This window comes from Ovis aries, chromosome 2 (assembly GCF_016772045.2).
Source record: "Ovis aries strain OAR_USU_Benz2616 breed Rambouillet chromosome 2, ARS-UI_Ramb_v3.0, whole genome shotgun sequence".
Taxonomy (NCBI): Eukaryota; Metazoa; Chordata; class Mammalia; order Artiodactyla; family Bovidae; genus Ovis; species Ovis aries.
This window is the reverse complement of record NC_056055.1, coordinates 150,602,731-150,625,362: the sequence shown is the minus strand read 5'-3', so window position 1 is coordinate 150,625,362 and position 22,632 is coordinate 150,602,731. Positions and strand designations below refer to the sequence as shown.

The window sequence follows — 22,632 nt, the reverse complement described above, 5'->3', positions numbered from 1 at the left end:
AGGTAAATGAAAAAGTCAGAATGTAAGGCAGAAACCTTTGCATCAGGTTGCCTTTAAGCATCCCTTAAATTGCTCATAAATTCCACGTGCAGACACAACATCTTTGGATGGTACCACCATTTTTCTTCTGTCATTGGCAGATTGTTACAGGGTATTTTGGGGGATAAGCACCAGGTGAAGTAGAAAGTTTGAACTTGGGACTGCATTATACCAGAAATACCTACACCAGAATCCCACTATGTGAGAAGCCCATATGGGCTGAGGGAGCAGCAGATGTGTGTCTTTTCCTCCAGAACCACATCCCTCATCTTGCAGAGCACATGTAGTTGAATGCAAGTGAGGTGACTGTGCCCAGGTCACGACTCTGCTGTAACTCGGAGGAGAGTGGCATCTGAGAATGAAGGGAGTGCATGGACACTTCTGTCTTGTGCATTTTGTTGGTTTATAAGGTCTCTGGATGTTGGCAGTCTTCAGTAATCAAAAGAAAATATATGCCTGTTGTACACATCCTAGAGTCTAGTGTTAATATTTTATATGGAAGTTAGAGGTCTTGAGGTGAGGTGTACAAGCTAGGAATCTCCTGCTGTGTCAGCCAAAGAATGATTGTCAACTTTGAGCTCTTTAGTAAAAACTCAATAGAGATTTCCTATATTAAAGATAATTTATTTTTCTAAAATAATTTACTACCTCCCCCACCATTTCTATAGTTCCTATTAGAGCCAGATGTGTGTGCTCCTAAGATTTGAATGAATGTGTGTGTATTTATGCATGTACACATAGATACACACATTAAAATATGAATGTATGCATGTGAAAGATTTGCAGAGTCCATGATTTGTTTGTTTGGTTTTTTGCTTGTTTTAGAAGTTGTGTGGTTTAAGCAGGTCTTATCTGCATTAGATAAGTTTGAACCTTTGTGCACACCCCCATTTCCCTCACTGCCTTCTAGATGGAGGAATTCTACCCAGGCCATGCAGTGTTGTGCGAAATCTCTGGCCCTGAGACAGACAGACGTGAGTTCCAGTCCTGAGTCCCTGCTCTGAGTAGCTCTGTGTCCTTGGAAATTACTTCGCAACTTCTCTCTTCTGGGAATGAGAGTAAATTACCTACTGTATTGATCTTTGAGAGGATAGAGGGAATGTTTGGCAAGTACCTGGCTCCTGAAATGCCCACAGGAAGGGCTGCTGCCGCTCCTGACCTCCAGGAGCAGGTGGTCTGCCCCCCTCTCCCACTTCCTCTTCGGTGACTTTAGTCTGGTTCTCTGGCATGGGCCACCAGGGAAGGGCCTGCTGCTTCCGCAAGGGAGCTCTGAGGTCTGGTTGTCGGTATCCAGATTTAGGCTCACTAGCTCTGGGTGTGGCTTTCTGGAGGAGCTGGACACATTCATGGCCTCCACGGAAGGGTCTCCTCAGATGTTTCACTGGTCTTCATCTCCTGACATCTGTGTTGCTCCTGACCAAGGGCCTTGTTTGTTTATTCCTGGTCCTGTTGTAGCTCTTATCGAAAGTGATAAAGATCAACCTATAAGAATGCAAGCGACTGTGCTTTGGAGGAGTGTGGAAGAAACCATTGCTAAAGATGTTGGGGCTGAGAGTATGGAAACCACCCAGCATCCGTATGTTGTCTTGAGGTGTGCTTTCCCTCTGAACATCATGACTCAGAATGGCCACCTGAATTCTACAAGACTCCTGGTCAGGAAGAAACGATATCTTAGGCCAAGCCAAGGCAGCACACGTTAAACAGTCTCTGAGGACTTGATTTTTACTCAGCATTAGGTTTTACTGCATATTTTTCTTAAGTTTGTGGTGTTTTAATCAGCAGTTAAGGAATAACAAGTCCTTTTAACACAGGAATAATTCAACCATAGCTTGATACCTGCCAGTCACTGTGACTGGGTCATACTCTTGCTTGTAGATTTCTCCATTATATCCAGAAAGGAGCAAAGAAAGATGGGGTAAGTCCCACGTGTGTTCCCTAAAATAAGAAGGGAACATCCTAGCAGACTGCTTAAAATAATCATGTTTTAATTTGCATAATTTGCACCTTTTCATAATTTTTTTTGTGGTTACCATTCCACGTTTCTTTCTTTCACACTGAAAAATCTTAGCCTGTTTGCCCTTTAGCCTTTAGAAACAGCCCCCTTTTACATACTGGAGCTCTTCTGAGCTCCCTCTCCCCAGGTCTCCTGGACTTACTGGCAGCCAAGCTGGCAAGAGATTTTTCCAGGCTTCCTTCTAAAGAAGACTCTGTGGTGTGGATGGCACTTCTTCTGGTGTTAACCTTAATTTTTCCAAATGGCCTCAGAGGCATTCTGAGTTACTTCCATCTTTCCTTTACTCAGTGATTTCATGAGGTTCCATGAACATCGGGTTTGTACAGATTTACTGAGTGTGAGCTACGTGTTGGGCTCTGTGCTAGAGACTAGGTAGACAGAAATGTAAGTACATACTTTGGGGGCCTTCCAGTTGAGTGAGAGGGACGATGAAGACACTGTGGTGTTTACAAAGTGCTGTGACCACACGGAGGAGCCTAAGAATCTCTTTGGAGGAGCTGGCAAGGTTCCGAGTACGGATGACATTGTAGGGTGCTCTTCAAACATGAGTTAGGGGTTATGTGGCAGTCAGGGGTTGGGTTTGTGGGAAGGCTACTCCCTAGGGAAAGAAAAGCCTTGCCTGAAGTCTGGATTGACACTCAGTGGCTGGTCTCACACGGCCTTAGAGGGGCAGGTTGCATTCCAGACAAGGATGGAGATAATGGGGCGGGCGGTGGGGGAGCTGCGCAGGGAGGATTTGATTCTTCTGGCTGGAGGATAATATACAATATTGCATTGGTTTCTGCCATATATCAGCGTGACTCAGCCATAGGTATATAAGGTACCCCCCCCCTCCTGAACCTCACTTCCATTTCTCTTCCCATCCCACCCCCTCTATGTTGTCACAGAGCCCTGGGTTGAGCTCCGTGTGTCACACAGCAAATTCCCACTGGCTATCTATTTTACATATAGTAATGTATAGGTTTCCACGCTACTCTCTCAGCTCATCTCTCTCTCTCCTTCCCTCCCCACCGTGTCCACAAGTCTCTTCTCTATGTCTGTGTCTCCATTGCTGCCCTGCAAATAGGTTCATCAGTATCATCTTTCCAGATCGCATATGCATGCATTAATATGCACTCTTTGACCGTTTTTAAAGTAGAAGGATTGGGACTTCCCAGGCGGTCCAGTGGTTACGAATCTGCCTTCCAGTGCAGGGGATGCTGATTTGATCCTTAGTTGGGGAACTAAAATCCCACATGCCATGGGGCAACTAAACCCTCATGCTGCAGCTCAAGAAAGCCCATACGCCACAGCCAAGAGCCCACACACTACAGTGAATTTGCAGTGCACCCAGTGAGTAAATAAATATAAAGTAGAGGGATTAAATAATAGATCTTGGTTGGGATAGTGAGTGATTATTTTGTTCAGGCCATCTTGGTGTAGAGGAGACTGGTTGGGAGACTAGTGACTCAAAGGATGTGTAGTGCCTGAAACCTTGGGAATGACAGAGGAGGAGGATATAGGGAGGTGGAGATCCATTTGAGAAAATTTTAGGAAAAGGAGTTCATAGAGAAGGAAGAAAAGTACAAAGTGGTCCAGGGCCAGCGCTTGTGAGCCCTTTTCATATCATGGCACATACAGGAAATATTTGTCCAGGCATGAGGTAAATGGACTGTCCCTTGGAGTACTGCCCCAAACTGCACTGTAGTCAGAGAGCCAGGGGATCCATGTTTCAGCACATTCTGTAACGAATTCTTTTCACCACAATTGGGAAGCTTGTTTGGGTTGCTAAGATAGATCTAGAGGCAAAAAATTCTTGTTGCGCTCATGGCTTTATTTACATTTTCTCCATATTTAATTGTTATGGGTTCTCCAAGGGAGTCGTTATTCTTATATTGTAGGTAAGGCTCTGACAGGTGGAATTTCAACCCCAGTCCTGGGATTCCAAGTCATGTGATTTCTGTTGAGGCCACAGGCATAGGTGCTGGTATAATTAACTGCAGTGTGGAATGCAGAAGCAGGCTGGCCAGTGGGGTGTGACTTTGAATATCTCAAAGCTTGTGTGTTTCGGGAAGAGTCTTGCTTGTAAGGGGAGAAGGCAATGGCACCCCATTCCAGTACTCTTGCCTGGAAAATCCCATGGATGGAGGAGCCTGGTAGGCTGCAGTCCATGGGGTCGCTAAGAGTCGGACACAACTGAGCGACTTCCTTTTCACTTTTCACTTTCATGCATTGGAGAAGACAATGGCAACCCACTCCAGTGTTCTTGCCTGGAGAATCCCAGGGATGGGGGAGCCTGGTGGGCTGCTGTCTATGGGATCGCACAGAGTGGGACACGACTGAAGTGACTTAGCACCAGCAGCAGCAGCAGCTTACTTGTGAGGAGTACCAGGGAGTTGGAAGTGCAGAGCCTGAGCTCAGACTGCTGGCCTCCAGGGAGGAAGAAGGATCTCAAGACACGGCATCTGTGGCAGATGCTGGGAAGTTCAGGTATGTTAAGGAATGACAAGTGTCTGTCAGCTTTTGGAAATAGGGTAATTGACGACAGAGCGGAATCAACAAGCTCCGCTGAAGGCCAGATAGCAAGTATTTCAGGCTTTGGGGGTCATACGGTCTGTATTGTAACCACTCACCTCTGGCTGTAGCACAGCTCAGCCATAGACAGTCCTTTCATGAATATTCATGGCCATGTTCCAACATTTTATTTATAAAAGCATGCAACGGGTCAGATTTACTCCCAGACCATAGTTTGCCAAGCAGACTTCTGCCTTAGAGGAAAGGAAGGGCAGAATGGAAACTTAGTATTTATTCAGTACTCACCATGTACTCGACCCTTGGTAAACATTTTTAACCCTGAAGTGTAGGCACCAGTCCCACTTACAGTTGATAGAAACACCCCAGGGGTTAGACAACTTGCCAGAAGGTTGCATAGCTCCTTAACGACTAGCTGGAGCTTGCACTTCAGTCAGCCTGAGTCCAAAGCCCAGGTCATCTTCACTTCACTTAGTTGCTGCCCAGAACCAGCAGCCTGTGTTAGATGCCTCTCAAAAGGTACCCTTGGCACAGAAGCCACTAAGCGCTGTATGCTCACTTACGTCCTTCGCTTGACCTTCGGGGAAGCAGTGCTTTTCTGCTTCACCTTTGTATTAGGTGGCTAGGGCTGCCATGAAAAGCACCACAGAGTGGGTGGCTTAAACAACAGAAATTAGTTTTCTCATAGGTCTGGAGGCTGTAAGCCTGAGATCAAAGTGCTGGCAGGTTAGGTTTCTCCTGCAGCTTCTGTCCTTGGCTCCCAGATGGCCAGCTTCTGCCTGTGTCCTTGCGTGGCCTTTCCTGTGTGTGCACCCCTGGTGTCTCTTCGTCCACATTTTCTCTTGCAACAACAGCACTCAGATTGAGTTAGGGTCTACCTCAGTGGCCTCGTTTTACCTTAATCACCTCTCCAAAGGTTCGGTCTCCAAATACAGTCACATGCTGGAGTACATTGGGATTCACCATATGGAATTTGGGGGAACACCCTTCAGACTGTAACTATTCTCCTCCTCTTTGGTGTATGTCAAGGGATTGTTGAGAACACAGCTTAAGTTGCTTAATACAGAAGCTGAAGGCATTCTCCTGTGTGTGAAGGCTTCTCTTGGTTACCATTTGAGCCTTAGGAAAAAAAGTTTATAAAAATTATTTTGGAATCGTTTTTGATTTATAGAAAAGTTGTAAAGCTAATTCAGAGTTCCTGTATACCACCACATGCCCACTTTCTTTTATCATTAGCATAGTATATTATAATAGTATGATATATTGTCACAGCTAATGATCTCGTGAAAGTGTCAGTCACTCAGTCGTGTCTGACTCTTAGAGACCCCATGGACTGTAGCCCTCCAGGCTCCTCCGTCCATGGAATTCTCCAGGCAAGAATACTAGTGTGGGTTGCCGTTTCCTTCTGCAGGGGATCTTCCTGACCCAGGGATCGAACCCAGGTCCTCCTGCATTGCAGGCAGATGTTTTGCCATTTGATCCACCTCTCATACTTATGTATTTATTATTAATAGGCTCTTTTGGGCTGTGCTGGTCTTCTTACTGCACTTGGACTTCCTCCAGTTGTGGGAGTGGGGGCTGCTCTGATTGTCATGTGCTTCTCGCGGCTCTGGCTTCTCTTGTTGCAGACATGGCCTCCAGGCGCCCGGGCTTCAGTAGCCGTGGCACACAGGCTCAGTACTGCAGCGTGTGGGCTTAGTTGCCCCGCAGCATGTGGGATCTTCCCAGACTAAGGACTGAGCCCGTGTCCCCTGCTTGGCAGGTTGGATTCTTAACCACCAGGGAAGTCCCTGACACATTATTGTCAACTGAAGTCTATACTTCATATTTCCTTAGTTTATAACTGATATCCAGGATCTTCTTCAAGGATACCGTATGACACTTAGCATGTCTCCTTCGGCTCCATTGGCTCTGACAGTTTCCCAGACGCTCCTTGGTTTTGAGACCGTGGCAGTTCTGAGCCTACTCTTCCTGTTTCGTAGAATGCCCTTCTTTGGGGGTTTATCTGATACTTCTCATGATTAGCAAGGCAATGGCTTAGACTGAAGTTACGGGGTTTAAGGGAGGAGGCCCACGGAGGTAAAGTGCCCTTCTTACCATGTTGTGTTGACATTTCAACATGACTTAGCAGGGTTTTCGTTAACTTTGGTCACCTGGCCAAGGCAGTGGTGGCCAGGTTTCTCCACGGTTAAATTACTTTTCTAACATCCTTCCCCATCCTCTACCCTCTGGAAGGAAGGTGCTGTGTGAGCCTTCCCCGAAGGGTGGGGAGTTAGGCTCCCCTCTGTGAGTGGAATACGAACATAAATTATTTGGAGTGTTTCTGCCTGGGCGGCTCTTGTCCTCTTCCTCACTCTCCTGTTTATGTCCGTGTAGATTCATGGGTAGATGACATTCAGTGTGGCGCTGTGAGGCACCTTACTCAGGCACTCAGACCTTCTGCCACACGTGTTGCCTTGTTGGCTGTTAGACTGATCAGTCTTTGCCAAGCGGAAGTGTCAGAATGCTGTTAGGTCCAGCCTAACATGGGGGCAGAGTTGCTGCCTGAGCGGTTTTAATTTCTCCATATAGACTGTTAACCATATGTATGTTGCCTGAAACCTTAAAGACTTTTTTTCAGACTTCAAGCTCCTAACTCCTAAGGGGTTGCAAGCATTATATTCTTGCTGGTGAAGAAACACCCTTCTGGATTTTGTCTGAAATGAGCATTGAAGTAGCGCCACCGTGTGGTAGATGCAGAAGGATTCCTGTGTTCTAGAAACAAGTGGGGAATTCTGTGTTTCTTTCATGATACCTAGTAGCTAAAGTACTTTAGGGGTTTCCCAGGTTGCCCTAGTGGTAAAGAATTTGCCTGCCAGTGCAGGAGTCAGGAAGCGCAGGTTTGATCCCTGGCTTGGGAGGATCCCCTGGAGTAGGAATTGGCAACCCACTCCAGTATTCTTGCTTGGGAAATCCCATCGACAGAGGAGCCTGGAGGGCTGCAGTCCCCGGGGTCACAAAGAGTCAGACATGACCTGAGTATGCGCATGTACACACATACACAAGGGACTTTAAGAATAAAATATTTTAAGTTCTTTTAAAAAGAGGCTGCTTTCTGACTGCCTTTGTACATGATTGGGTTTACATAAAAAGTGAACACTTAAAAGTTAAAATAATTTCTAGTAGCTATTATTATTTTGGGGCATACTGTTAGCTTTTCATTTGTATCTTAAAGTAAGCTTCCCCCCCGATTATTCAAAATTAATAAAAATTAATTTATATTAATTAATGTGCACACTGCCTGTTGAGGTATAAATGTGCAACAGGTTGAAACTGAACTTCTGGAGCTTTTATCTTTGACTTGAGGCAGATTAGGGACTTGTTGCATTCTTCTTTGGCCAAATGTTTTAAGAATTTTGAGGCTATGTGGAAGGTGGCCCGGGGACTCTGAGAGTGCACCCCATGTTGAGTGGGAATGTGGGCGGGACTAGTAGCTCTCTGCCTCCTGGAATGTTCACATCCACAGGAGTTGTCTTTGGAATAGGGGCGGGGAGGGTTAGTGGGATAATTTAGTATGGTGTGTGGTTGACTTGGGTAATGGTTAGCAAGTGCTAAGCTGGAGATTAGTGGGACAGCCTTTTAGAGTTAGTTCTAGAGAAAATCAAACAGTCACTCTTTTCATTGTATTAAATCAGTGTGTCATACGAATTCCAAATTTAATGTTAAAACAGGTTTTGAGAGTGAGGTGAAATTGTCGTTGCTGATGGACAAAGGAAATACATAAAGAATTGGATGTTTTCTCTGTGCCGTGTCCTGAACCCAAGACAGTAACTAGTAGGAAGATGAATGTTGGAGCTGAAAGGGCTGTCTCTGCCATTACCGGGGGTGGCAGCTGTGTCGGGAGAGAAGGAGCTCTGCCCGGGGCTCTTCATCTGGCTCCTCGGCAGTGATGTCACGGGTTACCTATGTCATCTGTGAGTTCAACTTGTCCTGGGCAAACTCGAAAGAGATAATAGCTGAGCCTCCAAATATCACTTAGCTGCTGCCCTCTTAGGTTCCTGATGTTTTCAAGAGGTATTTCAGATAATGGGAACCACGTGCATTCACGTGTGAGCTCCTCAGCATGGAGGTCAGAGAAGGACATTTGCCTCAAGCTCAGAAACCTTGCCTGTCCTGGCTCTCTGGGACTGTTAGAGGCCACTCGTGTGTGGCCTGACATACCAGACTCTGACCATGCACAGCAAGATGGCAGGCTGCTCCTGACCTCAGATATAGGGTCTCAGAGCAGAGTGTCTCCTGTGTACAGATGTCAGGAATGTGGAAGAGTTCCCTGCAGATCCTGACAGGTGCGACAACAATGACAGTGAGGACTGTGGTGGCACATGGAAGGTTCTAGAATTCAGCTGGGGAATCAGAAATGAATGATAGCTAGCTTTGTTGGCCAGCTGGGGGCTGTGGGTGGCTTGTGGTGGACTTGGAGTTAAGGGAATTCTTTTTTCTCTTTCTCTGTCTCCCTCTTTCCTTCCTTCCATCTTGAATTCCTTCCAGTGAACATTTTGAAAGTGAGAGACTGACTTTATACACTGGAGAGTCCATTGTTAAAAGGAACCTTTTGATGTCTGAGAACAGCACTTTCTGTACAGATGATGAAAGTTTCAAATTACTCTTCAATATACTGTGGTTAATAATTTTAAACATGGCTTTTCATAGCCTTTAAATTCAACTTATAAATCTTACGTTTATAGTCTAATTTAAAACCATACATATAAAACAGCTTATATAACTCAATATCAAAAAAAATCAACCCAGTAAAAAATGGGCAGAAGACCTGAAAAGATATTTTTCCAAAGAAGATATACAGATGGCCAACAGGCACATGAAAAGATGCTCAATATCACTAATTATTAGAGAAATGCAAATCAAAACCACGATGTGGTATGGTCACCTGTCAGAATGGCTATCATCAAAAGCTCTGCAAATAATAAATGCTGGAGAGGGTGTGGAGAAAAGGGAGCCTTCATACATTGTTGGTGGGAATGTAAATTGGTGCAGACACTATGGAAAGCAGTATGAAAGTTCCTTACAAAACTAAAAGTAGAACTACCATATGATCCAGTAACTCCACTCCTGGGCATGTATACCTGGAAGAAGCAAAACCTTCCGTTTGAAAATGTGCATGCGCCCTGATGTTCACAGCAGCACTATTTACAATAGCCAAACATGGAAACAACCCAGTTACCTACCAAGAGATGGCTGGCTTAAGATCTCACACACACACACAGACATACACACAGACACACAGACACATACACACACACACATACACAAATATTACTCAGCCAGAAAAAAGAATGAAATACGACCATTTGCAGAAATGTGGGTGGATCTAGAGAATATTATGCTTAGTGAAATGTCAGAGGAAGATAAATACTGTGTGATCTCTCTTACATGTGGAATCTAAATGACACAAATGAATCTATATACAAGACAGGAACAGACTCACAGGCATAGAAAACAAACTTATGGTTGCTGCATGGGAAAGGAGTGAGGAAGAGGGATAAAGTAGGGATAAATTAAATTATGGGACACAAACTACATAAAAATAGATCAGCAACAAAGATTTAATGTATACTCAGGAACTATAGTCTATCCCTGGTTCAGTTCAGTTCAGTTGCTCAGTTGTGTCTGGCTCTTTGTGACCCCATGAATCGTAGCACGCCAGGCCTCCCTGTTCATCACCAACTCCCGGAGTTCACTCAGACTCACGTCCATCGAGTCCGTGATGCCATCCAGCCATCTCATCCTCTGTCGTCCCCTTCTACTCCTGCCCCCAATCCCTCCTAGCATCAGAGTCTTTTTCAATGAGTCAAGTCTTCGCATGAGGTGGCCAAAGTACTGGAGTTTCAGCTTTATCCCTGGTGGCTCAAACAATAAAGACTGCCTGTGCTGCAGAAGACATGGGTTCGATCCCTGGGTTGGGAAGCTCCTCTGGAGGAGGAAATGGCAACCCACTGCAATATTTTTGCCTGAAAAATCCCATGGATGGCCCATGGGGTCACAAAAGAGATGGACGTAATTCCTAAAATGGAATATAGTTGACAAGAAAAACTGAATTACTATGCTATGCACCTGAAACAAGCATGGTGTTATAAATCAGTTGTACTCCAATTTAAAAAGTAATAAACATAAAAACTATATTAAAAAAGTAAACTTGACTTACAACTGAAAACTACCTACTTCAAATAGGAATCACAAAGTTAGTCAGATACTCTGATAAAAAATTTTCAACTAGACATATTCCCTGATTATGCCCAGTGGTACAAACTTAATCTTAATAGTAACACAGTTGTACTGATACTCAAGCGCAGTTGAGTTTGGCATTTTTCAAGTCTTTATTTAATTCTCAACCTTACTCAGCTTGCAGGACAACCAATATAATGGATCAACTGGGGCAAGATGAGGCTGGGGCCGTGAAATCATGATCCCAGTATGTCGCCATATATTACGATTAAGTTTGACTTCAAGAAAAAAAAATCAAATATCTAATAGCTTCACCAGATAGATAAATAGATAAAAGTGTATTTTAAATAGATAAAAGTGCATTTCTCTTAGTTAACAGTCCAGAAGGACGTGGCACGGGCCTTGGTGAGTTCAAGTTGTCTTCAGGGTACCAGTCTCCCAGCTTGGTGTGGCTGCTGTAACAAGTTACCACCAGCCTGGTGGCTTAGGACAACAGCAACTGATTATCCCACACTTCTTGAAGCTGAAAGTCAGAAATCAAGGTATCAGCAGAACTGCAACCCCTGCGGAGGCTCTGAGGAGAATCTTGTCCTTGCCTCTTTTAGCTTCTGATAATCTCAGTGTTCCTGGATTGTGGCTGTATCATTCCATTCTGTCCCCATCTCCATCTCATGTGGCCTTCTCTGTGTGATGGTCTGATCCCCCTTCACCTTTCCTTTGTAAAGATACTTGTGAATGCATTTGGGGCCTGCCCCACATGGGATAATACAAAACAATGCCTTCGTCTCAGAATCATTAACCACAGCCACATGGACCATTTTTCCAAATGAAGTAATGTGTACAGGTTGTAGCAGTTGGGGCTTGGACCCAGCTTTGGGGGCTGTTAGCGCCCTCTTATCACGGAGTGAGTGAAGTCGCTCAGTCGTGTTTGTGACCCCATGGACTGTAGCCTATGGGATTTTCTAGGCAAGGGTACTGGAGTGGGTTGCCATTTCCTTCTCCAGGGGATCTTCCTGACCCAGGAATCGAACCCAGGTCTCCTGCATTGCAAGCAGACGCTTTACCCTCTGAACCACCAGGGAAGCCTCTTATCACAAGGTCACCTCAAAGTCCAGTAGGGCTGCTGAGTACTAGCAGACGTGTCAGCCTTTCTGCCAAGAGGAGGAAAGAGAAGAGCAAAAAGGGGGCTTCTCCCAGCTGGGTCAGCTCCCATTAAACAGTCTTCTTGAAACCCCACCCAACACTCGCTTTCCTCTCAGTGGCTGCCAAGGAGGCTAGAAAATGCAGCCTTTTATTCATTTAATATGCTGTGCTGCTGCTGCTGCTGCTAAGTCGCTCCAGTCGTGTCCGACTCTGTGCAACCCCATAGACAGCAGCCTACCAGCCGTCCCTGGGATTCTCCAGGCAAGAACACTGGAGTGGGTTGCCATTTCTTTCTCCAATGTATGAAAGTGAAAAGTGAAAGTGAAGTCACTCAGTCGTGTCCGACTCTTCGCGACCCCTTGGACTGTAGCCTACCAGGCTCCTCCGCCTATGGGATTTTCCAGGCAAGAGTACCGGAGTGGGTGGCCATTGCCTTCTCCGAATATGCTGTGCTGCTCAAGTATAATTTTCAAAAACGCAAAAATACAACATGCAAGTATCAAAAGGTCCTATGTCAGCAGTTTTATTTAGCTCATTTATTAAGGCAGGAACAAGCAAGACGTTAAGACCAGTTTAAATGAGAATCTGGATTAAAGAGATTTATAATCTCTGCAAGACAAAATTCATTTGCATTGCTCTCAGTTTTTTTGCAATTTGCCGAGCTGGAAAATAGTCTAGATGAGAGGAAGTCAATCACGAGTACACACCTATACAGTCAGATAGTCTGGAGAGTCTAAACAGCCCCCAGCACCCTGCTGAAGCAATCCTCTGTGATCTCTTCTGTTTTTTTTTTTTTTTTCTTTTTTTTTTACAGGTATTGGGTACTTTTTAGGACAGTGACCAGTTAAAAATCAGGTCTCTCTTACCAAGGTGGGAGGGGATGACAGATGCTAGGGTTGGGCTCTGGCTAATTCTCTCTCTCAGTGAGTCAGAACTGTTCACCCAGAGTGGAGATTTCAAGCAGTTTTAGTCACTCCCCTACACAGAATGACACCCTCAGTCAGGCCCCTCTATTTTAATTATTATTATTTTTTTGCTTATTTTTTTTATTTATGTAGAATAAAATTATTTTTGCTCTATGAGCTTTGACAAATACATAGAGTTGTGAAATCACCACCAGTATCAAGCACAGAACAGTTCCCTCATCCCCAAATACTCCCTCATTCTGCCCCTTTGTAGTAACCCCTTCTGCCTGGGAACCACTGATGGTCTCCAAACCTATAGTTTGTCTTTTCCAGAATGTCGTATCAATAGAAGCATGCATTTATCCAGCCTTTTGAATCTGACTTCTTTCACTAAGCGTAATGCTTTTGAAATTCATCCATGTTGTAGTGTGGGTATCAAAGCCTCTTTTTTCAGTTTATTTTTGTTGAAGTATAGTTGATTTACAATTTTGTGTCTTACCTCTTTACTTTTTATTGGTATTAATAATACTTAGTTAGCCAATTAATAATTGCTATTAATTTACTGCATGGATATACCATAGTTTATTCACTTATCAACTGAAGGACATTTGAATAGCTTTCAGGGATTTTTTTTGTTGTTTATGAGTAAAATTGCTATAAATATGTGCATACAGGTTTTTCAGTAAATATATGTTTTCATTTATCTTGAGTCAATACCTAGTTGTGGAATTGCTTCATGACTTGTTAAGTGTATTACGTTTAATTTTATATGAAAATACCAGCTGTCTTCCAAAGTGGTACCATTTTGCATTCCGCCAGCAGTGTAGGAGGGTTCCCATTGATCTGCATCCTCATGAGCAGGTCTTAATCATCAAATTAAAAAAAATTGTTTTAGCCATTCTACCAAGTGTGTCCCTGGTTGCTTAGTGGTAAAGAACCCGCCTGCCAATATAGGAGATGGAGGTTCAATCTCTGGGCCGGGAATATCACCGAGAGAAGGAAATGGCAACCCACTCTAGTATTCTTGCCTGGGAAATCCCATGGACAGAAGGAACCCAGCAGGCTACAGTCCATGGGATCATAAACAATTTGGACATGACTTAGCAACTAAACAACACCAGCAACTAGGTGTGTGCTGGTAGCTCACTGATCTCTCAATGGTTTCAGTATAAGCTAGTGAGGTTGCAACTAACATCCAAGGATAATCTTTTAACCTAGTCTAACTAAACTCATAATGTTTCTTATCCAAGGCAGCTCTTTCTGCCTAATCTTCTTATTTGATTGGAAGCTGCCTCAAGGCAAGGATAAGTTCTTGTATATTTAACCCAAATTCTTGTATAATTTGGTTTTCAAAGAGCATCAGAATCAGATCACCTGAGGTAGGGCTGAGAGTTTGCATTTCTAACAAGATCCTAGGTGATGCTGTCGCTGCTGGTCCAGGGACCACACTTTGAACACAACTGTTTCAGAGTGGGAAGCAGTCAGGAACCCTCAGGGAGAGAAAGTTCATGGGGACCCTGCCTCCCTGTTTGTGGAGTCTTAATACTATCATGCAGCCCAGGGCTCATCTCCTGCTAACGTGAATATGAGGAGAACCCCTTCCCCTTATGGGCTCCTCTCCTAGTTCCTTCAGTTCAGCTCGGTCGCCCAGTCGTGTCCCACTCTTTGCGACCCCATGGACTGCAGCACGAAAGGCCTCCCTGTCCATCACCAACTCCCGGAGTTTATGCAGACTCGTGTCCATTGAGTCAGTGATGCCATCCAGCCATCTCATCCTCTGTCGTCCCCTTCTCCCGCCTTCAATCTTTCCTAGCATCAGGGTCTTTTCAAATGTGTCAGTTTTTCGCATCAACTGAAGTTTCAACTTCAGCATCAGTCCTTCCAATGAACATTCAGGGCTGATCTCCTTTAGGATGAACTGGTTGGATCTCCTTGGAGTCCAAGGGACTCTAAAGAGTCTTTTCCAACACCGTAGTTAAAAGCATCAATTCTTCGGCACTCAGCTTTCTTTATAGTCCAACTCTCACATCCATACATGACTATGGAAAAACCATAGCTTTGACTAGGCAGATCTTTGTTGGCAAAGTCATGTCTCTGCTTTTTGATATGCTGTCTAGGTTGGTCATAACTTTTCTTCCAAGAAGTAAGCGTCTTTTAATTTCATGGCTGCAATCACCATCTGCAGTGATTTTGGAGCCCCCCAAAATAAAGTCTCTCACTGTTTCCCCATCTGTTTGCCATGAAGTGATGGGATCAGATGCCATGATCTTAGTTTTCTGAACATTGAGTTTTAAGTCAGCTTTTTCATTCTCCTCTTTCACTTTCATCAAGAGGTTCTTTAGTTCTTTGCTTTCTGCCATGAGTATGGTGTCATCTGCGTATCTGAGGTTATTGATGTTTCTCCTGGTAATCTTGATTCCAGCTGTGCTTCCTCCAGCCCAGCACTTCTCATGATGTACTCTGCATACAAGTTAAATAAGTAGGGTGACAATATACAGCCTTGTCATAACTCCTTTCCTGATTTGGAACTAGTCTGTTGTTCATGTCCAGTTCTAACTGTTGCTTCTTGACCCACATACAGATTTCTCAGGAGACAGGTAAGGGGGTCTGGTATTCCCATCTCTTTAAGAATTTTCCACAGTTTGTGATGATCCACACAGTCTAAGGCTTTGGCATAGTCAATAAAGCAGAAGTAGATATTTTTCTGGAACTCTCTTGCTTTTTTGATGATCCAGTGGATGTTGGCAATTTGTTCTCTGGTTCCTTTGCCTTTTCTAAATCCAGCTTGAACATCTGGAAATTCACGGTTCACGTACTGTTGAAGCCTGGCTCGGAGAATTTTGAGCATCTCATTGCTAGCGTGTGAGATGAATGCAGTTGTGTGGCAGTTTGAGCATTCTTTGGCATTGCCTTTCTTTGGGATCAAAATGAAAACTGACCTTTTCCAGTCCTGTGGCCTCTGATGAGTTCTCCAAATTTGCTGGCATACTGAGTGTAGCACTTTCACAGCGTCATCTTTTAGCATTTGAAATAGCTCAACCAGAATTCCATCACCTCCACTAGCTTTGTTGATAGTGATGCTTCCTAAGGCCCGCTTGACTTCGCATTCCAGGATGTCTGGCTCTAGGTGAGTGATCTCACCGTCATGATTATCTGGGTTGTAAAGATCTTTTTGTACAGTTCTTCTGTGTATTCTTGCCACCTCTTCTTAATATCTTCTGCTTCTGTCAGGTCCATGCCATTTCTGTCCTTTATTGAGCCCATCTTTGCATGTAATGTTCCCTTGGTATCTCTCATTTTCTTAAAGAGATCTCTAGTCTTTTCCATTCTGTTGTTTTCCCCTATTTCTTTGCATTGATCACTGAGGAAGGCTTTCTTATCGCTCCTTGCTATTCTTTGGAACTCTGCAGTCAAATGGGTGTATCTTCCCTTTTCTCCTTTGCCTTTCACTTCTGTTTTTTTTTTTCATAGCTATTTGTAAGGCCTCCTCAGACAACCATTTTGCCTTTTTGCATTTCCTTTTCTTGGGGATGGTCTTGATCACTGCCTCCTATACAATGTCATGAGATTTCCTAGTTCCTTAGAGAAGTTGAAATTGTCACTCCAGGAAAGACTCAGATCTTTCTCCAGGGACACCTTAAAACCAAGATTTGTGGTTAATCATTTATTTGGGACGGTTTGGTTAGTGATTCTTATCAGCATTCAGGTTTAGATTCTTTATGGTAAGTTTTAATTGCAACCGGTAGTTATAGGAGGGTGTTCAGTCGCTGAGTCGTGTCAGACTCTTTGTGACCCCATGGGCTGCAGCCTGCCAGGCTTCCCTGTTCTGCACTATATCCTGGAGTTTACTCAAACTCGTGTCTCTTAAGTTGATGATGCCACCCGACCATCTAATTCCTCTGTCACCCCCTTCTCCTGCCTTCAGTCTTTCTCAGCATCAGGGTCTTTTCCAAGGAGTCGGGTCTTTGTATCAGGTGGCCATAGAAAAGGTGAGGGTGACAGATTTCCTCTTTATAAACTCACTCAGGTATGAATGAAAAGAAGGCCCAGGTGGCGTTCTGCCCATTTATGGGTTTATTAGCAGGCTGGCACAGTGCAATCATACAGTCTGTTTCATATGCCTAGTAAAGTTCCAGCTCTGTCCTTTTAGGGGAGGGGTAGTGTTCTGGTGGCACTTCACATTCAGCAAGTATGGCAGCATTTTATGGATAATATGTTAGTTTTCTACTGTTGCCTTTAGAAATTACTACAAACGCAGCAGCTTAAAACAAATTATCTCACAGTTCTGTAGGTTAGAAGTCCAGGCACCACCTGGCGTGGTTGTATCTCTGGTCTGGGTTTCACAAGGCACAGTGGAAGATGCTGGTGGGCCTGCGTTCCTTTCCGGGCCTCAGAAGATGAAGTGTTCCCGAACTCATTCAGGTTGGCTGAATTCAGTGCCACGTGGCTGTAACACTGAGGTCCTCCTTTGCTTGCTGGCTCTTGGCTGAGGGTCCATCTAAATATCTCGAGGCTGGCTGCATCCCTTTCTTCATGGACCCTCCCTGCATCTTCAAAACCAGCCTCATGCCCTGTCCAGAAGGGTGGAATCCTTCTCATGCTCTGAGTCTCTCTGACCATCTCCACCGCTTCGGCCCTATCTCCCCTCATCCTCTAACTAAGATTGTGCTGACTTGCTACCCTTCTCTCTTCCCTTCTCAAGCCCTTGTAAAAAGTTTCTGACATCCCCCACCCAGCGCCCCCGCCGGGAAACACCACATGTGTTCTTGAGATGAAGACTGAGTTCAGTCTTCCTTTTCTACTTTTAAGGGTTCATGTGATTACATGGGGCCCATCCAGCAATCCAGAATGATCTCTCTAGTTTAAGGTCAGCAGGTTAGTAACTTTAATTCTTTATTTAAAAACAAAAAACAACATTTTATTTTGTACTGGAATATAAGGAGCCTGGCAGGCTATATAGTCCATGGGGCTGCAAAGAGTCAGCCACGACTGAGCAAGTGAGCAAAGCATAGCTGATTAACAATGTTGTGACAGTTTCAGGCGGATAGCAAAGAGACTCAGCCTAACAATGTTGTGACAGTTTCAGGCTGATAGCAAAGGGATTCAGCCATACATACACATGCATCCATTCTCCCGCAAACTCACCTCCTAACCAGACTGCCACGTAGCACTGAACAGAGTTCCCTCTGCTAGTTCCCTCCCTGTCCTTGATAGTGACCTTAATTCTTAATGCCACCTGCAGAACCCCTTCACAGCAATACCTGAATTGTGTTTGATTCAATCATTAAGGCCCAGGATTCGTTGGAGTTCTGCCTTCCACAGACAGAATTTCTTATCATGACATTTTGACTCAGGGGCCAGATAATTTCCTAGAATCAGCAGCTGGACCTCCAACCACTTACCAGTCAAGCCAGCGCACATCTGTGTACCTACCTGGGTCACACATGGGCCAGAGTGTTTCTGTGATAGTTCTTATCAGTCCTCATACTTCAGATACCATGAATTCAGCACTGAAGAGTGATTTCCAACAACCATAGTACCAGTTAATGAAGTCAGTGATTTAAGCTGTGTGAAAGTCCATTTCTGACCTTCATTGTGCTAATTACCATGGTGCTGGTTGCTGATGAGGACAGCTAGCTGACCGACTGGGACTTGTGGTGGCCTTAGCTGTTGTGTGTGTGGCCTTTGATTAGAAGCTAGTTAACTACTCCAGGAGTCTGTATTATAGATTAAGACAACTAATTGCCCTCAGGCAGGAGATTAAAGCCAACAGACACACATTTATATTGCACTGTTCTATGTTGAAGTGTTTTGAAATAAAATTCCGATGATGTGATAAAGACTCTTGTCCCCTCAACCGAGGGCTTCGGGGGAGTCCTGTCACATCTTACTGCCACCCTGTGCCTGGCACAGTGGTTGTGCAACAGATACTTGTTGAGTAAATAGGTGAATCAATGTGTTTCCATGCTGTAATACACCAGGGCTTCCCTGGTGGCTCAGATGGTAAAGAATCTGCCTGCAGTGCAGGAGACCTGAGTTTGAACCCTGGGCTGGGAAGATCCCCTGGAGAAGAGAATGGCAACCCACTGCAGTATTCTTGCCTGGAGAGTTCCATGGACTGAGGAGCCTAGTGGAGTACAGTCCACTGGGTCTCCAAGAGTCTGACATGACTGAGCAATTAAGACTTTCACTTTTCACTTTCATGCTGTAATACATGAAAAGTCAGATATATTACAGGAACAGTGAATTGGGAGAAAGTGGGAACATGGCTCAGGGTGCTTTGTTGAACTGGGAATGGATTGTATTCATGATGCTATAAACATGCGCACTGCAAGCTGAGACTTGCAAATCTTTGCCAACATTTATTTCAAGAATCCTTTATTGAAAGGGGGATGGGTCCGTTTTGATAGGTCATTTTCCTACTAGATTTAAGTGCCCCAGTGGCAGTGCACATTTACATTGTGCAGCCCCTGTGCGTTGCGTGAATGAATAAAGGCTGTCTCCCCATCTCAACGTTGTTATTGTCGTTCAGTCCCTAGGCCGTGTCATTCTTACAAAAAATAAGTTATTCAAAAGAGAATGGAGGCTTACTGAGAGAGTGTCAGGTACCTGTTGGATTTCATTCACCATATGCGGATTACCCACTTTTCCCCCTCTTGCCTTCTGTTTTTTCTTCCTTTGAATGAACAGTCTGAATTTCCACAGACCTCACCTGTCTTTGGGTGTGATGAGGTTACAGCAGTAATAACTCGTCTCACTGACTTGTTGCCCACCTCTCCTTACACAAGGCCCTAGACCCTTGTTAAAGTGTCTCTGGAAGTTTTAGGACATTCCCCAGGGGCACAGCCTGTGCTCCTAGCCAGAAAAGTTCCGGATGCTGGGCTAGCTGGCTCTTCTCTCCTGGAGCCCTGCCCCATATTAGCCCCTGGTACCCAGGTGGCATTCCCTGGAGTTGAGTCCTCTCAGGTAGCAGTTCAGGGTTTTATTTATAGCCTCTACCCTGCTTCTCATAGGAGAAATCCGGTGATAGAATGACGCATTGCTTGAAATTGCTCTCCCCTTGGGCTGAGGCTTTCTGACCCAGTCATTTGATCAGCCGGCTTCTTCCTTAAAGGAAATCCTCCCAAGAGACTCTCAGCCTCTATAGGCAGTCCTGCCAGTTGACCTGCCCAGCCTCAACACTGTGTAAAGCAGATGGAGGTAAAGCCAGGTTCCCTCCATCCTGTCGACTTGGGCCAGGTCCTCCCCTTTCTCAGTCCCAAAGTGCATTTCTCTTCCTCCCCGCATAATACTTTCTTTCTTTCTTTTTTTTTTTTTTTCCCGCTTGATGCTTTCTTGTGGGGGTACAGGAGAGAAAGGGGCCAGACTTTGGAAGCTCCGTATAGGTATTGTGCTCTTTAAAAACCCAAGACTAATTTCAGAGTTTACCATTTCTTACTGACTTATGACATTTGCTTTGGTGATAAAAGCCCCCCTCACCTCCACCCTCTTTGCCTTGCCAAAGAAATCCTCTTCCTCATCTCTTTTTTTCTCTTCTTGTTGTGAACATTTCCCAATGTGAGATGAAAACCCAGATCAGATAAAATTGACAAAAACCTGTGAAAGGTTTTTTCACAGAAAACTGTGAAAGTTCAGGATGCTAAAAAACAAAACAAAAGAAAACTAAAATGATAGATCACGCAGGAGAGACACTTTTTAGTGTCCAGATGTCGTGAAAAAAAGGTAAGATCTACCTTAAATGCAGTAAGTGCCCTCAGGTGTTCTGTGTCCCAAATATTACTTTCAAATATATATATAATTATTTTCAACTGAACCACTCAGAAATGAAAAGTAACCCCTGCCCTTCTCTCTTTCGCTGCCTGGAGATAAAGCCCAGTTTGGTTTATTTCTGCCGTTCCTTTTTAAAAAATATTCCTTATATGGTCGTTTCTAAGCAGCAAAAGAGCTGTGTGATTAAAATGTCAAAAGGAGTAGGCAAACTGGCCGCTGGGAAGAGTGCACTTGGAGATTCACATAGAGGCAGGAGAGGTGGGGAGGAGGCTGCGCTCCAGGTTATGGGCGGAGGTGACTGAGGGAGATGCCCCCCAACCCCTGTCCGCCTCTGATGCAAGCCCCTGGACAGTGTAAGGAGCTGGCAGGAGCTCTCCTGTGCAGGCTGCCTCCTGGGTGCCTGTGTAACCACTTTTGGGCACATTTCTTGTTTCTCTCCATCCTAAGAGCCCTTTGTCTCCACGTTAGAAAGCCCCCTTTCCCCTGTATCACAGAGCAGAGGATGGGGGGCAGAGGAAGGCGGGGAAGTCAAGATGAGAAGAGATTCAGAGCTGTTATGAACTGCGTGTAGTTCATGATCGAGAACAATCCTGGTTCATCGTAAACTTTGTAAACTGGGCAGACTGGTGCCCCACTCACGGCTGTAGACCCTGCTCAGACCCTGACAGAAAGGTGGTCTTCCTTAGAGGTGCCGCCCACGGTGGGCTGTGCTCTGCATACTTGATACCAAAGTATGGCCCGCAACTCCCGCCATACCTGGTAACCTCGTCAGAAGCTGCATCTTAAGGAGCCCCCCATGGTATCCTTATGCCCAGTTAAGCTTGACAAGTGCTTTACACCAGTGTCTTGGATGCCCAGGAGTGATAGGGAGGGAAGGCCACTGCAGCAGGGAAGCACACTAGGCTTCTGGATGAGCCCATTTTTAAGCTAATACCTGACAGTCTTGTTTTTCAGAGACTCTTGTCTTAAACAGGAGCCAGCAAACTATGCTTTGTGGGTAATTGTTACTGTAGTATTTGATTCTGGTTAATTTGGGGGGATTAACTTGATAGTGCTTTTTTGCATGAAGGGGTGAAGTTATTTTACTTTTTAAGGTAGTTTATGCTTGTGTGTATGTAGGGCGGGGGTCCACTTAGTCATGTCTGACTGTTTGCAACCCTTTGGACTGTAGCCCGCGAGGCTCCTTTGTCCATGGGTTTCTCCAGGAAAGAATACTGGAGTGGGTTGCCATTCCTTTCTCCAAGGGATCTTCTCAACCCAGGGACTGTACCCGCATCTTCTGTGTTTCCTGCATTGCAGGTGGACTTGGGAATGTTGAATATGTCATTGTAAACAAAAAGCTGTGGGTAGAAAGGTGCTGGGCAGTCGTTTCCCCTGGGTAAGGGTCAGGTGTTAGGGAAACATGTTTTTCGGTTTTGATCTCTGTTGATGATGAATTTGGCCACTTCATTTAGAACTTTTCCATTTCAGTAGCATAGAACTCAGTGTCACTGTGGCTTAATAGACGGCAGGTTAGTGTGAGAGCCAGTGATTACAGTGGCTCCTAACTGGTGTGGCCCCTGGTCGTCCCGTCCTGTGGTCAGTCTGGTCAGCTGCCCACATCACAGACCTTGAATGCCTTGTGTCACGGAACACCGTGTGTAATGGAAACAAGTAGCTCTTATCTTTCTGGAGGGTATGTACCTCCCATTAACTCTGATTCCTCAGGGTTCCTTCTTCAACCTGTTATTGGTGTTTTCTGTTAGAGTAGGATCTTTCCTTGAGTGTCTGATGATTTTAGTTTGTAAGTACAAAGTACTAAAAAGCTGACTAAATGGTAGAGGTGTGTGTGTGTGTGTCTGTGTGTGTGTGTCTCTCTCTGTGTGTGTCTGTGTCTGTGTCTGTAAGGAAGTGTGTGTCTTTGTGGTAGAGTGATGGATCAGGGACCCACCATTTCTTTGGGGACTTGGCTTCAACTGTGATTATATATAGGCCTTTTCTCCTTCCAGGGAGGAATCTCTAATCTAGGGATCCCTAACCTGTAGGATATAA

At 44.8% G+C, this 22,632-nt stretch overlaps 1 protein-coding gene across 11 annotated transcripts in view; it reads left to right on the top strand.

Annotated features, from left to right (window-relative positions):
• The window catches only part of TANC1 (tetratricopeptide repeat, ankyrin repeat and coiled-coil containing 1), a 244,229-nt gene that overhangs the window by 124,803 nt on the left and 96,794 nt on the right, over nt 1-22,632 (top strand). Inside the window, exon 1 of one of the 11 annotated variants that reach the window (XM_042244920.2) lies at nt 4,034-4,522. The exons of the other annotated variants lie outside the window; for them this stretch is intronic. Within the exon in view, the coding sequence (XP_042100854.1) occupies nt 4,507-4,522 (16 nt within the window). The 5' untranslated portion in view covers nt 4,034-4,506. Of the gene's footprint in view, nt 1-4,033; nt 4,523-22,632 lie in introns of those variants that run through there. 11 annotated transcript variants of the gene reach the window in all.